The sequence below is a fragment of the Oryzias latipes genome, chromosome 23, assembly GCF_053564925.1.
Source record: "Oryzias latipes strain Hd-rR chromosome 23, Olatipes_Hd-rR_3.1".
Lineage (NCBI taxonomy): Eukaryota > Metazoa > Chordata > Actinopteri > Beloniformes > Adrianichthyidae > Oryzias > Oryzias latipes.
Genome location: NC_136259.1, coordinates 25977810 through 25993264, shown reverse-complemented (window position 1 = coordinate 25993264; position 15455 = coordinate 25977810). Strand labels below are relative to the sequence as shown.

The following is a 15455-nucleotide window of genomic DNA, read 5'->3' as shown; positions in this document are numbered from 1 at the left end:
ACAAAATCCGTTTGTCCGTTTTTGCGGGCTGATTGTCGCCTGTGACTCTTTCAGATCAACCACGTGCGGACGCGGGACTTTGACTGCTGCCTCGTCGTTCCTCTCATCGCAGAATCTCCGAATCGCCTTGAACTGGTCATCAGCCGAAACCCCTCCTCCTCCTCCCCCTCCACTCTGACCAATCACAACAATGGCGCCAACCGCTGCAGCCCCTCCCCTCAGCCGGCCTGCGACACGGTCGGACCCTCAGAGCTTTGTACTGATCATGGAGAAGATGGTGGTCCGATCAAGTGGAACCAACCAGGAGATGGGTTAGGGGCGGGGCTTGGGGTGGGGTCAGTTACCAATAATTCCTTATAGCAGACAGAGCTGCTTAACGCTGTTAGAACCAGATTGGACTGGACTGGAGAACATCAACTAGAAGGGTTAGATCTGTGGACTCTGGGTCAAAGTGGACCTTCAAAGGTGCTACACTCCACCCCCACCCCCCAGATAAGGTTTTGACGCAGCCTAAAAGCACAACCGTCTGGTCCCGGTTCTGGTCCGGTGGTCCAGTCTAAGGCTGTCGTGCAGCGAGTCATGACGTTGATTAAGACGTAAGCCAACAAAGTCCATGTTTGTAACGGCGTCAGGCCAAGAACCAGAACCACAACCACTGAAGGACCCGGAGTCCAGAACCTAGAAACTGTTCATTTACACAAAGGTTGCCAAGGAGACGGAGGATGCTCCAATCAGGGTCAAAGGTCAGAGAGTGGGCTGAAGAGCTTCACCTGCTGCCGGGAGCTCAGAGGACGATAGACCAAGAGCAGAAGGCTGGGGAAGGTTCGGATGAGGATCAAAAGAGCTGGGTCATGGGGCCTGGTTCTGATCCACTGATCCTGATGTGTTGAACCAAAATCCAGCCTCTTGTGTTTTGAATCGTCTGAGTTTATCAGATGATCCTATGCAACGTGGCTTTTGTCGTTTCAAAGCTCAGAAGGGCAGAAAGGGTTGAAAGGCAGTAAATCATTTATGTTTTATTATTATGAAAAGTTTATTTGGGTCCAGAAAAGAGAAGAGCGGCAAAAATCCTCCCTGAGCGCCAAAGCAGCCAGGATAGATTTACAGAGAGCGCAGTGAAAAGGCCGTTTGGATGAAGTCTGTGGAGCAGCTGGTTCTGATTGGAGCATCCCTGTAAACATGTGGGCATGAACCCTGAGAGGTCAAAGGTCAGGTTTGTGCCATAAATGAGGAGAACCCATGAAAAAAAAACTGAGCAGAACAATAAGTCTTTTCTACTGTTTACACCTGTCAGACTGGCCACACTGTGTATGTGTGTGTGTGTGTGTGTGTGTGTGTGTGTGCGTGTGTGGGTGGGGGGGGAGTGTATGTTACATGTGTGCATTACACACAAGGCCAGTTAAACCCCACCCACTAAGACTCTTCCATCTTGGCGTTACCTTCTCTCCTTCCTCAACCAATAGGCTGTCAGGACTCATTTCAGCTGGTTGGCTGGAACCAATCAGGAAAAAGGGTGAATTTCCTGACAAGTCAGTGATTTGTCAGTTTCTGTGTTAAGGAGAACCAATCAGCTCCCAAAAAAGAGGACAAGCATGCCCCCACCCCCACCTTCCCCGCCCAAGTAACAGTGATCTATTAATGTTACTCAATAGGTGTGTTTTGATTGACTGTTTGTCAGTTCTGTTTGTTTCCGTGGCAACGCCACATAAAAAGATGTAAAAAAAAAAAAAAAGCTGTTCCAGTTCACAACCAGTCCATCCCCGATCCTCCACTTCATGACCACTAGGACCATCCAACGACACGACAGGAAATGTGACCATGAGCATCCGTGTGAGTTTGAACACAGACGTCCAAACATCTGCTGTAGGTTTGACTTCCACCTGCTCTCACCTCAGTCTGAACTTCAGGGGCTTTCACACCAGCAGCTTTGGTTCTGGTCCGATCCAGAGCTCTGCAGAATCTCTGTTCTCCTGCAGGTTCACTTCAGTGTGAACGCAGACAGACTTTCTGTGGAGGGGCTGTAGCTCCATTTGTTTGGAGGAGAACCAAACGGCCGTGTGAATCTGAGGAAGCAGGAACCATGAACAAGTTTGGAAATGCATGCTGGGTAAAGGAGGTGTAAAGAGGAGATGAAGGATTCTTGAGAAATGACATTCTCAAACGGGCCGTTTTTCCTGCTTTTCCGTCCTGATCAGAGCCCATTTTGGACAATAGCACCCCCAAATGAGCAGCTGCTGGAACTGCAGGATGTTCTCCTGTCTTAGTTCTCTCCTGTGACGGCTGTGTGTGAAAGCAAAGCAGAGTTCAGGGGGCGGGGTTTAGCATTTCCATCAGTCTCGGTACGGTCAGCACAAGCCGCCGGCTTAAACTGAACTCTCCAGTCTCAGCTCTGATTGGCTAAAATGACTTAAATGAGGACCTTTTAGAGTTTAAGCACATTGCTAGCATGTTGTCAGTGAGTAGCTAGCGACCGCTGAGCACAGGCCTAACATAGCCATGACTTGTGGCTACAGACACAGCACAAGGCTAACCCGAGCTACATTTACCGCCGAACCAGTTATCCCCGACGCCAAAGGAGGACATCGATCAGCAGTTAGCAAAACGAGAGGCTAGCATAATGTTAACACAACCAGAACATCCAGACAGATGTTTGCTTATCATGGACCTTACAGCATGTTGAAACCGTTGACTGTACAAGGGAACTGGACTGAGTGACTTGTCCGCCCTGGTGTTCCAAACAGGAAGTACCTGCTGGCTCCAAGAAGCCAAAATCCCACAAACGTCTGTAGCGAAATAAACAGCTGTTCCTCAGTCATTCTATTGGTCAGAAGAACCGTTCTGGATCTGATACCTTTATCGTCTTCTTGATGATCCTCATTTTTAAAATATTTTTTCTGTAGTTCAGGTTATTCAAGTTATGAACTGACCAATCAGATGCTTCAATTAAAGTAGGTGGAGCCTGCTGGCCCCCACGTCCAATGTTTGATTGACAGATTTCGTGTGGCCTGCTTTCTTTCATGGGGCCTTCCAACAAAAGGATTGGTGATAGTGGTTGGTGATAGTGGTCACCATAGAAACTGAGATGGACTCGCTCCAATCACTTACTGACGGTGTCTGGCTCCAACACGGTGGCGTCCGTTTCGCGAGGAAAATGGGGACTGAATTGGCTTGATTTGGTTGGAACCATCTCCTATGGATGACGTCACACTCAGTCCGGTTCTCTGATACAGTTGATGGTTGAAACACTTCAATATGTAGCAGCTTCGCTGTTTGGCTAACTCAGCTTTGATTAGCCGCTAGCCGCTGTGAACGGCAGCAAAGGACCTACATGGAGTCGGTGTTTCCGCTGTGAACGCTCTTCGTCCTAATGCACATCAATGCAGTATTTATTAACTCAGCGCTAGCCTTCAGCTAACGTGGCTAGCATAGCACAGGACGAACCCATTCATGATTGGGTTTGTTGAGCAGACGTCTGCTAATGTTCTACGGTCCTAAAATACGTCACAGTTGTTGGCTGTAGAAGCTCCAGTTCTCCGCTAACAGGAAACACCTGAATTCAATGCACCTAAAAAGGTGTTCTGGGTCAAACCAACAAACTGACCCGGATTCAGATGAGGGAGGTCTGCTGCCGTTCTGTTCAGAACACGGTTGTCAGGGTTACCTCTGGGTCAAAGGTCACAGAGAACCCTGATCATGAACCCAATCATCCCAAATGTTGCTGTGTTCTGTTCAGATGCTGTTTGCACACAGGTCACATGATGCCACCCACGGGCGTGTTCAGTGGTCATGGCTAAAGGGGGCGTGGCTTAAGAGGGCTCAATGAGTGAGATCTAAAGCCATACACACTGTGTTTGTGCGTATGTTCTAACCGTGCGTGTGTCATTGTGCGTGTGTGTGACATTGCAAGGATTTGCACTCCAGCTCGGCAGTACATCCACCCACCCACACTCACTCACGCACACACGCACGTGCACAGCACTGCCATTTAAATAGTGGGTCAGAGTCGTTTTCATGTAGCTTCACCAACCAAACTGTATGTTTGTTTTCTTTAAAGGAACAAGGATGTTGTAAAGTATTTTTGTACAAATTTAATACTTTGGTAGCATGAGGTTCCTGGTGTTTGTCCCAGTCCCGTCAGCCTTCATTCACCCCCCACCTCCCACCCCACCTTCTGTTTTTTTAATACTGAGCAACAATAAAGTGAGACGGGAGGCTGTGACTCCACATGTGGTCTAACATTAGCACATGCATTCAAACGTGTCTGTTTGGGTTTCCTGTCATGTATATAATGTTTCACATTAAACTGAACTAAAGTTTTACATTTGTAAAAATCTCTGAGTCAAAATCTTCTTCAGGAAATCTTAATTTCTCTCTTGATCATCCGAGGTCGTCCAGGACGCAGAACAGATGATCAGGTGAGGTTCTTCAACCGGCCTGGTCTGAATGTTAAAATGGAGATACGTCTCCATTTATATCCCATCATCCCTTTGTTTACGCTCTCTCCCACTAGCTTACAGCCCCTCACAACCCCAACTTAACTTTACTAGTGTAACCGTACAGCAAGCAGTATCAGAGCTTGCCATCCATCCAGGTCTGATCCAGATTCCAGTTCAGACCAGGAGAACGACGACGTTCATGGATCTGGTGGATGATCAGAAAGGGGCGGAGCAGGAAGGCTGTGGCCCCGCCCATCTTTGTTGCTGCGTAACAACTGGGAGTTTTTTTCAAATGGCATTTTTTTTGCTACTGATTTACGATTTTAATAAAGAAGTACTTAGAAACGCAGTTTTATCTTAAATAATTTTATATATGCTCTCCATTACGAGAAAAATGCTACAAGAACATGTTAAAAACATCACATCAGAGTGGGTCTTTAAGGAGAAACTGAAAACTAGGCTAGAATTAGTTTTGGATCCTAAACCGTTAAGAGAAACGTGAAACCGGATAATGACCACATCTAATGATTGGTTCTGATGATGCTGGAATGTGTGAAGTATTTGTTACAAAAATAAATTTTAAGAAAAACAGCCTGAAAAGTTCAGATTGGAGCTGTCATTTCATTTAATTGTATGATTATTTGTTTAATTAAGTTCTTTAAACAAACACTTTTTAAAGCAGATTTTAATAATGTGTGAATGTGTGAGGATGGAAATTAAAAGTAAAGAACAGCTCAAAAACAATTTCTCCAAACTCCGTCCCAGGTGGTGACACTAATGCGCCAGCAGGGTGTTTGCTAACCGCCAAAAGAAAACACAGAAGAAGAAGGAGGACATGCGCATGCGCGCTTTGACGCCTCAGCTCTATGAATCTGTGTGAGATTAGCTGAGCCTGGCTGTTGTTAGCTGCCGCCGTTAGCCTGTGCGGTGTTTTTGCGGGTTCTCTTAGCCTGTTTCAAACGCAAGTCTTCCCGCCAGCTGGATAAATAAAAAAGGAGCTCCGGACAAACATGTCCACCGCGCTGGAGAGCTACATCAACCGTATCCTTCCGCTGCTGCTAGCGGCTAACAGGCTAACCGCCGTTTAAATGAATGGAGGGCTAACTGCTAGCTTAGCGCGCTAACGAAAACTCGTGTTTTGTTAAATATAAAGAGTGTAATTTAAATGTCTATTTAGTAGGCTTAACTAAATTCATCTTTAGATTTCAAACACTGTTTATTTTGTGCTTTTGTTCGGGTATCGTGCAAAAATAAGAATTTGTAGCCTTTTGGGTTATTTTCAGCAGAAAGTTTAAACCAGATTATTTTTCTTATCGTTTCCTGATTATTATTCATCGATCATTGGAGAACCGGGTTTGTCAGTAGAAGTAAAGAATAAATAATTAGGAGAAATGCTCTTTTATATTTCCTTAGATTATTCCTAGAGATTAAAGAGATTTGCATGAATCTCTTTAGTTCTGGAGGAGGATCTCCTCACAGGAACCAAAACATTCTGAGAACTTCATGATGAATATCAGGAATTCTACTTCTAAACCGCTTTTATTTTCCCAGAGTTCATCTTTTTGAAAACATGCTGCTGGTTTCCCCGCGTGTCTTCAGTGAAACTGAATCTTATCTTACAGATTCGTGCTAATTTCTCCTACATCCCATAATTAAATTCGTATTTAAATCAGCTGCAGAGAAGTTTGTTTTGCTGAAAAGCAAACCACAAAAAAACAGTAAAAAGTAACATCACACTGACTCAGTTTAATCAACTCCAATAAAAATTGTGTTTCTGATTTCAATTAGGCAGCAGTGGATGCAGTTTATTCTCAGCAACAGAAAAGCAGCTGTGAAGGTTTTTGTTCTTTGAGGCTGAATCTGTACAGCATGTTGTCTTTTCCACCAACCAGAAGTCGGGGCGGGGCTTCGGTCACCTGGGCTCAGTTTTTTCTTAAACTTTTTCTCTGCTGGTATCTGGAGTCCAGGGGACTTTGGATCCGACACTTCGCTCTGAACTCAGAGGAAAAGCTGCTGTAGAGATTTTTGAGCTTCCTAGAAGCTGTGAGGTGATGATGTGTTCTGGATGAGTTTCTTTGACCGATGCTGGCTCAGGTACGGTGGCCATCGTCACTTCAGACGGCAGGATGATCGTGGTGAGTTCAAATGCTCCTCCTGTCCTCGGCTGGATCCGCTCTTTTCGGTTGGAGCCCAGCCTCATTTTCTCATTTCTGATTCTCTTCAGGGAACTCTGAAAGGCTTCGATCAGACCATCAACCTCATCCTGGATGAGAGTCACGAGCGCGTCTTCAGCTCCAGTCAGGGCGTGGAGCAGGTGGTGCTGGGACTCTACATCGTCAGAGGAGACAACGTGTGAGTCTGAGACCGCCGGTCCTCCCATCAGAACACAGAGAAACAGGAAACAGTTGAAGACAGTTGAAAGGACATTTGATCTGAAAACAGCAGGTAAAAGCAGCTCAGCAGCAGAGTAGAGCGTCTACCTTCAGCCCGTGGGTTCGAGTCCACAGGTCGACAGAATCCTCCCCCTCCAGGGGCAAAGAGCCGCTCTGATGAAAATGCTCTTCTTCTTGTAGAGGTTTTCTGATGATGGAGGTCATAGATTCAGATCATTGAGATCAATTTCTGAGTTTTTCTTTAATCAAATTGTTGTGAATCAGGAGCAGACGAAAAAAATGCTGATGGGAAAAAATTACATTTATAGCGTAGAAAATACTCTGGGCGGGGCCACAGTCTCCCTGCCCCGCCCCTTTCTGATCATCCACCTGCAGACCAACAGATCCATGAACGTCTGTTCTCCTGGTCTGAGCTGGAATCTGGATCAGAACTGGACGGGTGGACCTGATGTTGCTGCTGTTTTTGTTGTTCCATTAATGTTAAGATGGGGGGGTGAGGGGCTGTAAGCTAGCAGGAGAGAGTGTAAACACATGGATGATGGGAAATGAAGATGGGCTCACTCTGCACTGCGAACCATCTGAAAATAGATCAGAAGCTGGTGGGAGTGGGACTTTAGCCCCCCAGCGGGCTCTAAAGGTCATTCTGACGGCGTGGCGATTCTTTTTTTCCTCATCAGAGCGGTGATCGGTGAGATCGACGAAGAGACCGACTCCACGCTGGACTTGGGGAACATCCGAGCCGAGCCGCTCAACTCTGTGGTTCACTGAGCTCACCGTCTCCACGGCAACAGTGGACTCAGGGGGAGGGGTCTGCTGCAGCGGGAGCCGTGGAGATGAAGATCTGAGGGTGATCAGAGTCTTCCTCCTCCAACAGACTGTTCTGATGTTTCCACGTTTGTATTTTTATAAAGGAGGTTTGAGTCACGGTCTTCATCTCCAACAGAGAAAAGTTGAATAACGTTGGATTTGATTCTTTTCATTTTGCTTTAAGGTGAAACCAAGACTCAAAAAAAGACTTGAGTTTGTTTTAAAGCACAAAGTTCTGCTTTTCTTCAGCTCCATGTTCTCGTCTTTCAGGGAAGAACAAATAAATGTGTGAAAATGTTTTCCTTTTAGAGCTTCTGTTCTGAAAACTTTATTAGCTATTTTTTTTAAACAGACGTTTATTTTATTTAGATATTTGCTTTGCTTTATTTGTGATCATGGAAACTTGAACTCATTGTTTTGTTTTTTGTCCAAAACGTTGAAAGATAGAAAAAACATGAAGCTCCGCCCTTGAAGCTAACATCCAATCAAATCAGTCGTAGCGATAAACTGCTGGAGACTCCAGCATTTCTGCGTAGGAATGATCTTCTGTTTGACAGTCAGCTCACCCGTTTATTGGTTCAGGCCGTCTTCCCCCGTCCTATCAGGATGGTTTAGCTCATAGTTATCTGGTTTGGCGACGTTCTCCGCTGTTCTGGCGTGGAAAATGTGGCGGCTAGCATTGTGAGGCCCCGTTTTCCCGTGTCACGGCTCGTGTTAGCGCCATCTACTGTTGGCTGTGTGTCACTGCGGTTGTTTGGCTTTCTGAAACCTTTTTATATGAAGTCTGTGGCAGGAGGCGGAGTCAGACGCTTGGCGCCACCCCTGCACTTTTTTTTTCAAACTTTAAACCGATGATGATGATGATGATGATGATGTCACTAGAGGACAAAGTCGACACATCTGACCCGTGAGATCATTTTCAGTTATTGAAAAATGTAGCGCTGAAAACATCTTCACTACAGATCCCACAATGCAGTGCTTCAGCTGCCGGTGAACACTAGACCTGGGCTATGATGATGACACCGAAGAGGACAAGTTGATTCTGAAAACCGAGAATTGGAGGCAGAATAAATGTTTCTGACATCACTGCTGAACCCGTTTCTCATTTGTGGAAGAAATGTGGCGTAGAGAAAGAATAGAAGCTAAGACGGCGCCAAACATCAAATCCACACCGCAGGACTGAAGAGTGAAGTCTGTCCATTCCTGCAGAAATGCTCCGTCTACATTTCTGTGTGAGAAGCTCTTCTCAGTGATGAAGACGAGCAAACGCCACTCAAACGTCTCTCTGAGCATCACCTGCAGTCCATCCTGACAATCTGCACAACTCGACATCCCAGCAAACACAAAGTGATGCCACAACAAAAACACAAACTTCCTTCATGTTTGCAGGTTTGGTTATGCAGCAGATTTCTGTTTGGAATGTGTGGGATTGTGACAGAAAACATCAATTATTTAGGCTTTAAGTGCATTTATCCCATATGTATTTATTTAAATATTTATTCATATTTACGTTTTCAATGAGGTGAAGCTTTTAACGCTTAGCTGTAGTTTGTGTAACAAAGGTTGATCCTTCGGCCCGCGTTCTCGTTTGGGATTTTGGCCCCTGAGCGACCCGGTTGGACAGCCCTGTTCTGTTGAAGGACTTGTTTTCTGGAACCAGTGGGAGGTTCTGCTCGTGCGTCGTCAGGACAACAGGACTTCCTCCACCAACGGGCGGTTCTGCTGGGTTCGGGTTCCCACAGTCAAAGCTTTCTGCAGCTGCTGGATCTGATCCGGACTCGGAGCCGGATCCTCGTAGTGGAGCCGAAGCCAGGGACTGCCTGAAAACACGCCCCACTGTCAGTCAGCTGTCCTCGCCATCGCCATCGTGGGCGTCTCACCTGTCCGGACTCTCTGATCCAGTGACACCAGCAGCTCCGCCCCCACGCTGTGATTGACAGGATCCCCAGCCATGGATCGTCCTGCGCCTAATTTATGGAGAACCTGAGCTACGACCATCCCGTCGATGTCGCAGACGATGCCTGCAGAGGAAAGGAGGCGGAGCTTCACGACACGTGAATACCACAGAAACACTGGACTGAACTCTGAAAGCTACAGTTCTCACCATCTGCTGCAGCCGTCAGCTCCATCTGATGCTCCGATTTCCTGAAGACTTTGAAGTAATCAGTGTGGGCGGAGCAAAGCTCCTCAGCTGTCTCTTTGGCCACGCCCTGAGCCTCCATCATGGCCTGGAACTTGGAGAGAGCTGCTCCACCAATCACCGCGTCAGAGAGTCTTCTTCTGCCCTCTGATAGGTCGGACGCTGCGCCCGTCATGGTCAGCAGCAGGCCGCCTGCAGAAGCAGACGACCTTAGCGGCTCGGGACGTGTCTAAAGCTTTCTCCTGCAGCTTTGACCGTCCAAAGGTAAACAGGAAGTAGTAGTGGTTAACGCTTTCATCGCTGAGGAATTTATGAATAAAATATCCTAAAGAACGTCTGAATAGCTTGAGTTTAAAAGCTTTTTCCATCCAACTTTTATTTTTATAGATGCGGGTCAGCAGCAGATAACCCCGCCCCCAAACTGCCTCTAGTGGTCATTTGAGGAACTGCAGCTTTTCTTCCCCTCTTCGTGCACCGTTTCAGGCTTTCACTATTTTGTCGGGATTTCCGAATCTACAAGTCCAAAATCGAGTGTCCTGGAAATTTCCCAGAAGTCTCTGTGAAAAAGCAAAGGTTGGGGACTATAGACCACAATGCATCGCGTGTGATGCATGAGTCGTTTGGAAAAAGGTTTGTAGATACATGTTTTATAATTCATTAGTTTTGCTCTTCAGAACACAGCAGGTTCATAAACCCCCTTCAGAAAAAAGTTTTTAGGTTTTGATATTAGCTGTTTTAAATAACAGGGAACTGAATATTCCTTCAAAGACCTTTAGGAAGTAGAGCGGGAACTCAGACCTCGCTCAGTGAAAGGTCAGGAAGACACTGTGATAACCGGTGGAGCCTGCAGAGGGCGCCCTTCACAAAAGTCCAGTTTTACGGTTTAACTCTAACCTTCTTTTCATCTTTAACCTTGACTAAAACAAACGTTTTCTCCTCAATCTTCATTTATTGTCTGTAACAACCTTAAATTAGGGAACTATTAACCTGTTAGTTTTGGATCTGTTGGACCTCTGAAATCAGATCAAGAGTAGCCAAGGGGGCGCCGTGGAGTCACATTACCTAGCGTGGTGGTCAGCTCCATCAGGTCGTCGGGTCCGTTCCCCTTCAGCGTCTCCAGACATTCCATCACTTCAAGACTGTTTCCCACACGCCGGCCGATCACGCCGTCCATACGGCTGAGGACGGCCCCCGTCCGGATGCCCAACCCGTTCCCCGCACTCATCTGAAAGCATCAACATCAGCTGAGAGCTTCTGGAGAACCAGCGTTCTGCTGGGTTCTACTGACCAGCATGTCAGCAAGTTCCCGAGCTCCCTGCTGGTCTTTGTAGAGAGCGGCCCGTCCAAACTTCACATCCAGAACCAGAGCGGACAGAGACTCCGCCCCTTTCTTTGAGATGATGGATCCTGCAGGAGGACACAGCTCATGTTCAGATGGAGACCCGGCCTTCTACCAGAACCGGTTCTTCCAGCTCAGTACCAGTAATTAGAGGCAGGCTGTCCACAGTGCTTGTGGCGTCCCGCAGAGCATACAGGACCCGATCTGCTGGAACCAGCCTTTCTGTCTGACCCACAATGCAGCAGCCCACCGAGCCCAGGATGTTCCTGATCTGCAGGCAGGAGCAGACCTTAGTTTCACCAGAGGTCCAGATTCACAACCAGCACATAATCCGTTTTGCACCTGTTCGGACGACTGCTGGATCTGGAACCCTGGAATCGATTCCAGCTTGTCCAAAGTTCCTCCTGTGTGGGCTAGGCCCCGCCCACTGATCATCGGCACCTGACGGACACAAAAAGGTGCAGAGGAGATCCTGTCTGGAGGTCTACAGAAGACAGGATGTCCACAAGAAATGTTTGTGGTTCTGAAGCTTCATGAAGCGTTTGTGGTTCTGAAGCTTCGTGAAGCATTTGTGGTTCTGAAGCTTCTTGATGTGTTTGTGGTTCTGAAGCTTCGTGAAGCGTTTGTGGTTCTGAAGCTTCGTGAAGCATTTGTGGTTCTGAAGCTTCGTGATGTGTTTGTGGTTCTGAAGCTTCTTGAAGCGTTTATGGTTCTGAAGCTTCATGAAGCGTTTGTGGTTCTGAAGCTTCGTGAAGCATTTGTGGTTCTGAAGCTTCTTGAAGCGTTTGTGGTTCTGAAGCTTCGTGAAGCGTTTGTGGTTCTGAAGCTTCGTGAAGCGTTTGTGGTTCTGAAGCTTCGTGAAGCGTTTGTGGTTCTGAAGCTTCTTGAAGCGTTTGTGGTTCTGAAGCTTCTTGAAGCGTTTGTGGTTCTGAAGCTTCGTGAAGCGTTTGTGGTTCTGAAGCTTCTTGAAGCGTTTGTGGTTCTGAAGCTTCGTGAAGCGTTTGTGGTTCTGAAGCTTCGTGAAGTGTTTGTGGTTCTGAAGCTTCGTGATGTGTTTGTGGTTCTGAAGCTTCGTGAAGCGTTTGTGGTTCTGAAGCTTCGTGAAGAATTTGTGGTTCTGAAGCTTTGTGAAGCGTTTGTGGTTCTGAAGCTTCATGAAGCGATAGTACTTCTGAAGCTTCTAGTGTTTGGATCAAAAGTTAGATTCATGTCATGGACCTGCCATGTGGGTGGGTTAAGGTGGTCATGTGACGCAGGGTGACATGTTGGAGTCTCGGTTCACCTTGCAGCCGCAGGCGGCGAGTGCTGGCGCCAGAACCAGGCTGACTTTGTCCCCCACCCCCCCTGTAGAGTGTTTGTCCACCATCAACCCCCTCCACTCGTCTGGCCACGACATCACTTCCCCTGATGACATCATCTCTCTTGTGAAGGTGGTGGTCTCGGCGGTGACCATCCCCCGCTGCCAGATGGCCATCAGCATGGCTCCTGAAAGGGGAGTCTGGTCATGGTGACTGCAGCTCGCCGTTGGCGTGCTGTGAGTGGAGCGCCCCCTACCTGTCTGACAGTCCTGAATGGTCTTCCCTGTGACAGCCCCGATGAAGACTCTGATGTCTTCATCGGTCAGCTGACCTCCGTCTCTCTTCTTCCGGATCAGGTCGGGGATGGAGGTCATCCTGACAGGAAGTGATAACACCCTGGGGGGGGGTGAAAGACGTTTTTTCAGTGTCTTTTCTGAGTAAACTTTACATTTTTTCCGTAAATAAATGACGTTCTTCCTGTTAAAGGCTCTGACTTACTGCAGAACCCAAACAGATCCAAATGGTTCTAATGGAACCAGACAGTATCTTCAGAGGACCGAGGTCCAAGACTTTCTGGAGCATCTGAGCTTCATCTCCGATCACAACAACGCCCATGAAACGGCGTTGGGTCCACTCTGCTCGCCGTGCATCTTCTGCGGAGTCAGCGTTCATCTGAGAGCGAGCCACAGGAGGGCGGAGCTTCCTCCACCTCCTGTGCAGGATCCTCCCGTCCTGGTGCCCCCCCCCTGCTCCCCATGTGCTATTGTTGGATGTTTTATTGACCCCCCCCCCTCATCTGGCTGTGCTCAGCTGCTGCGGGAACCAGGACAGACGCCCAGCCGGGTCTCGAACCACAAACGTCTCCATGTGTGAGGAAGCTGCTCTGGAACCGTCAGGAACCGGAGCATTCTTCCATCTGAACAGATCATCTGGCTGCTCTTCCGTCTCTTCAGGGTCGTCTTTAACTTTCTGTCAGAAACTCAGAATGAATGAGCCCCCCCCCCGTCCTCTGCTGGGCGGCTGGCTGGCTTCGGGTTGAGGAGCTCTCCACGGTGCTGAAACGCTCGTCTGCTGAACATGTGACGGGGAGGTCAGGCGGCAGGACTTTGACCTCCACAGTAAACAGAGAGCCCCCTTCCCCCCCAACACCTTTGCCCCTCCATGCTGCCCCAACAGTTGCTGGGGCAACAACAAATACCCGGGGCTTTTGTGTGACATTTACATCAGTCCTTTTTCTGAATCTCAACGCTGCTTTCAGAGACGGCCAATCACAATTCAGTCAGAAAAAAAGTTCTTCCATATTTGTTTGGTTTATTTTCTGATGGTGTAGAAACTTTTATTTTGAAAAACTACAGGATTCTCTCCTCCACATCCCTCTAAAACTCTTGACGTGTGTCAAGTCATTCACCGTTCTGACCCGTTGACTGTAAAACAGAACTGGACTGAGTTCTTCTGTAGTTTAAGTTATTCAAGTTATAATCTGACCAATCAGAGGCTTCGATGAAGGTAGGAGGTGAAAATGACGTAAAAATCAGATTTTCTGGGAACCGAAAGCTCAAAAAAATGGAACTTTGATCAGTCGGTGGAAATACTGACTGCCGGTAAACGACTCTGTGGCCTAAGAAGGTTCCGGATCCAGAAGATTAAATAGAACATGTTTGGAGTACTTCTAAAGATTTATCATCTCTGCAGGAAGTACAGGTTTATGGGTTTTTCATCTCAAAAGTATGCAGAGGCTAAATGAACTCTTTACCCACAGGGGGCGCTGAAGAACTCAGCATCATCTTCCTCAGCAGTCGTTGGAGCTCAAAGGTTTTCTCTTCTCTTTAGTTAAAATTTATATCCATTTCATAGAAAACATTTTTACATTTGTGGACCAAAAGTTTGAGGAAGAAACTCGGATAAAACCGACCAATCAGAAAGCCTTAACCCTTGTGCTATCCTAGATGACCCCCCCCCCCCCTTCCATTGAGGTGTTCTCCCTACCATGACAAAGGTGGATAAAGGTGGAAAGATTTCATGTAATCCATGGACACCAGTGAAGATCACAAATCATTGAAGAAAAAAGGTTCAGAGCACTGTCTAGTGGGTCTAGATGACCCAACTCCCAACGCTAAAGTGCCTAGGATGGCACAAGGTTAAACACCTCTGATGTTCTCGGAGGCTCCGCCTCCCAGTTTAAATAGTTTGATGGCTGCAGGATCTGAGTGAAGGAGCAGGTTCTGGGTCCAGTTTAGAGACGTTCTCCCACATTGTCCCACAGGTTTGTGGTTTTGGTTCAGATCTTTGTCTGGAACCGAAGCAGAACCTACCTGGATTCTTAAATCCTTCTTGAGGTTCTGTTGACGAGTCGAAAGAAGAACCCAAATTTTTCCCCAGAACATTCTGGTTTTTAAATCCAGTCGGGACCTGAAGGCCGTTTCTGAATCACAAACAAGCCGGTGACCTTAGGCGACCCCGGTTCTTTCCCGGAAAACAGTTACTGTTCAACAGAGTTCCACCAACAAGACAAACTTTACCCGTTCAGATGGAGGCCCGGGCCTGAGCGACGTCCCTCCTGGTGAGTTTGAGTGACGGCGCTGAGCTGCAGGTTTATTATAAAGCTGGCAGCCGACCAATCAGAGAGCAGCAAGGAGCCAATCAGAATGCAGCTCTGGTTCAACCTGGCGGTCAAGTTCTAGTCCTCCCTATCTGACTGTGTGTTTGTGTTCACGTGAGTGTGTGTTTCTGTATACGTGGGTTTGTGTTCATATGTGTTCTGTGTGTATATGTTTTTGTGTTTACGTGAGTGTGTATTTGTATTTAAGAGTTAAATCTTCTCTGAGCAGAAGAACTGTTTCTTCAGCTTCTCTGTCAGCCTGGGTCTGGACCGTTTTTTCTTCCTGGTTCTGAAGGGTCTGGACCGTTTTTTCTTCCTGGTTCTGAATGGTCTGGACCGTTTTTTCTTCCTGGTTCTGAAGGGTCTGGACCGTTTTTTCTTCCTGGTTCTGAAGGGTCTGGACCGTTTTTTCTTCCTGGTTCTGAATGGTCTGGACCGTCTTC

The 15455-nt window shown here is 47.3% G+C and overlaps 3 protein-coding genes across 17 annotated transcripts in view; 2 read left to right on the top strand and 1 right to left on the bottom strand.

The window, feature by feature from the left end:
- The window catches only part of grip1 (glutamate receptor interacting protein 1), a 49281-nt gene extending 45388 nt beyond the window's left edge, over positions 1 to 3893 (top strand). For 12 of the 14 annotated variants that reach the window (XM_078942050.1, XM_078942051.1, XM_023952634.2 and 9 more), the window contains one exon: positions 55 to 3893. In XM_078942050.1, coding sequence (XP_078798176.1) covers positions 55 to 360 — 306 coding nt within the window. In that variant the 3' untranslated portion in view covers positions 361 to 3893. The remainder of the gene's footprint in view (positions 1 to 54) is intronic. The other 2 variants (XM_078942054.1, XM_078942053.1) reach the window with 1 other exon arrangement.
- A 1346-nt stretch (positions 3894 to 5239) lies between these two features.
- Positions 5240 to 7935, top strand: lsm8 (LSM8 homolog, U6 small nuclear RNA associated). The gene is made up of 4 exons (XM_004083252.4): positions 5240 to 5477; positions 6531 to 6571; positions 6661 to 6788; positions 7507 to 7935. Exons 1-4 carry the CDS (start codon positions 5447 to 5449, stop codon positions 7595 to 7597), a joined length of 291 nt encoding a protein of 96 aa, XP_004083300.1. The 5' UTR covers positions 5240 to 5446; the 3' UTR covers positions 7598 to 7935.
- Positions 7936 to 9100: 1165 nt separating this feature from the next.
- tymp (thymidine phosphorylase) lies at positions 9101 to 15015 on the bottom strand. Of its 2 annotated transcripts, none has more exons than XM_004083251.5 (10): positions 14933 to 15015; positions 12670 to 12809; positions 12398 to 12600; positions 11458 to 11556; positions 11257 to 11386; positions 11065 to 11183; positions 10839 to 11001; positions 9741 to 9968; positions 9517 to 9657; positions 9101 to 9456 (listed from the first exon to the last, which is right to left on the bottom strand). In XM_004083251.5, the coding sequence occupies exons 2-10, from the start codon at positions 12785 to 12787 to the stop codon at positions 9320 to 9322; spliced, it is 1338 nt and encodes a 445-aa protein (XP_004083299.1). In that variant the 5' UTR covers positions 12788 to 12809; positions 14933 to 15015; the 3' UTR covers positions 9101 to 9319. The 2 variants fall into 2 exon arrangements, with proteins under 2 accessions (XP_004083299.1, XP_020569695.1); XM_020714036.2 differs by lacking the exon at positions 14933 to 15015 and adding an exon at positions 14726 to 14841.
- Positions 15016 to 15455: the final 440 nt, after the last annotated feature.

Excerpts from the sequence above, each read along its gene's own strand:
- lsm8 (XM_004083252.4), top strand. The coding sequence starts at position 5,447 with ATGTCCACCGCGCTGGAGAGCTACATCAACC. Across the intron at positions 6,572-6,660 it reads CAGACGGCAGGATGATCGTG|GGAACTCTGAAAGGCTTCGA; the intron begins GTGAGTTCAAAT and ends GATTCTCTTCAG. Across the intron at positions 6,789-7,506 it reads ATCGTCAGAGGAGACAACGT|AGCGGTGATCGGTGAGATCG; the intron begins GTGAGTCTGAGA and ends TTTCCTCATCAG.
- tymp (XM_004083251.5), bottom strand. The coding sequence starts at position 12,787 with ATGACCTCCATCCCCGACCTGATCCGGAAGAAGAGAGACGGAGGTCAG. Across the intron at positions 11,002-11,064 it reads GGGAACTTGCTGACATGCTG|ATGAGTGCGGGGAACGGGTT; the intron begins GTCAGTAGAACC and ends TGATGCTTTCAG. Across the intron at positions 9,969-10,838 it reads GGAGCTGACCACCACGCTAG|GCGGCCTGCTGCTGACCATG; the intron begins GTAATGTGACTC and ends CTGCTTCTGCAG.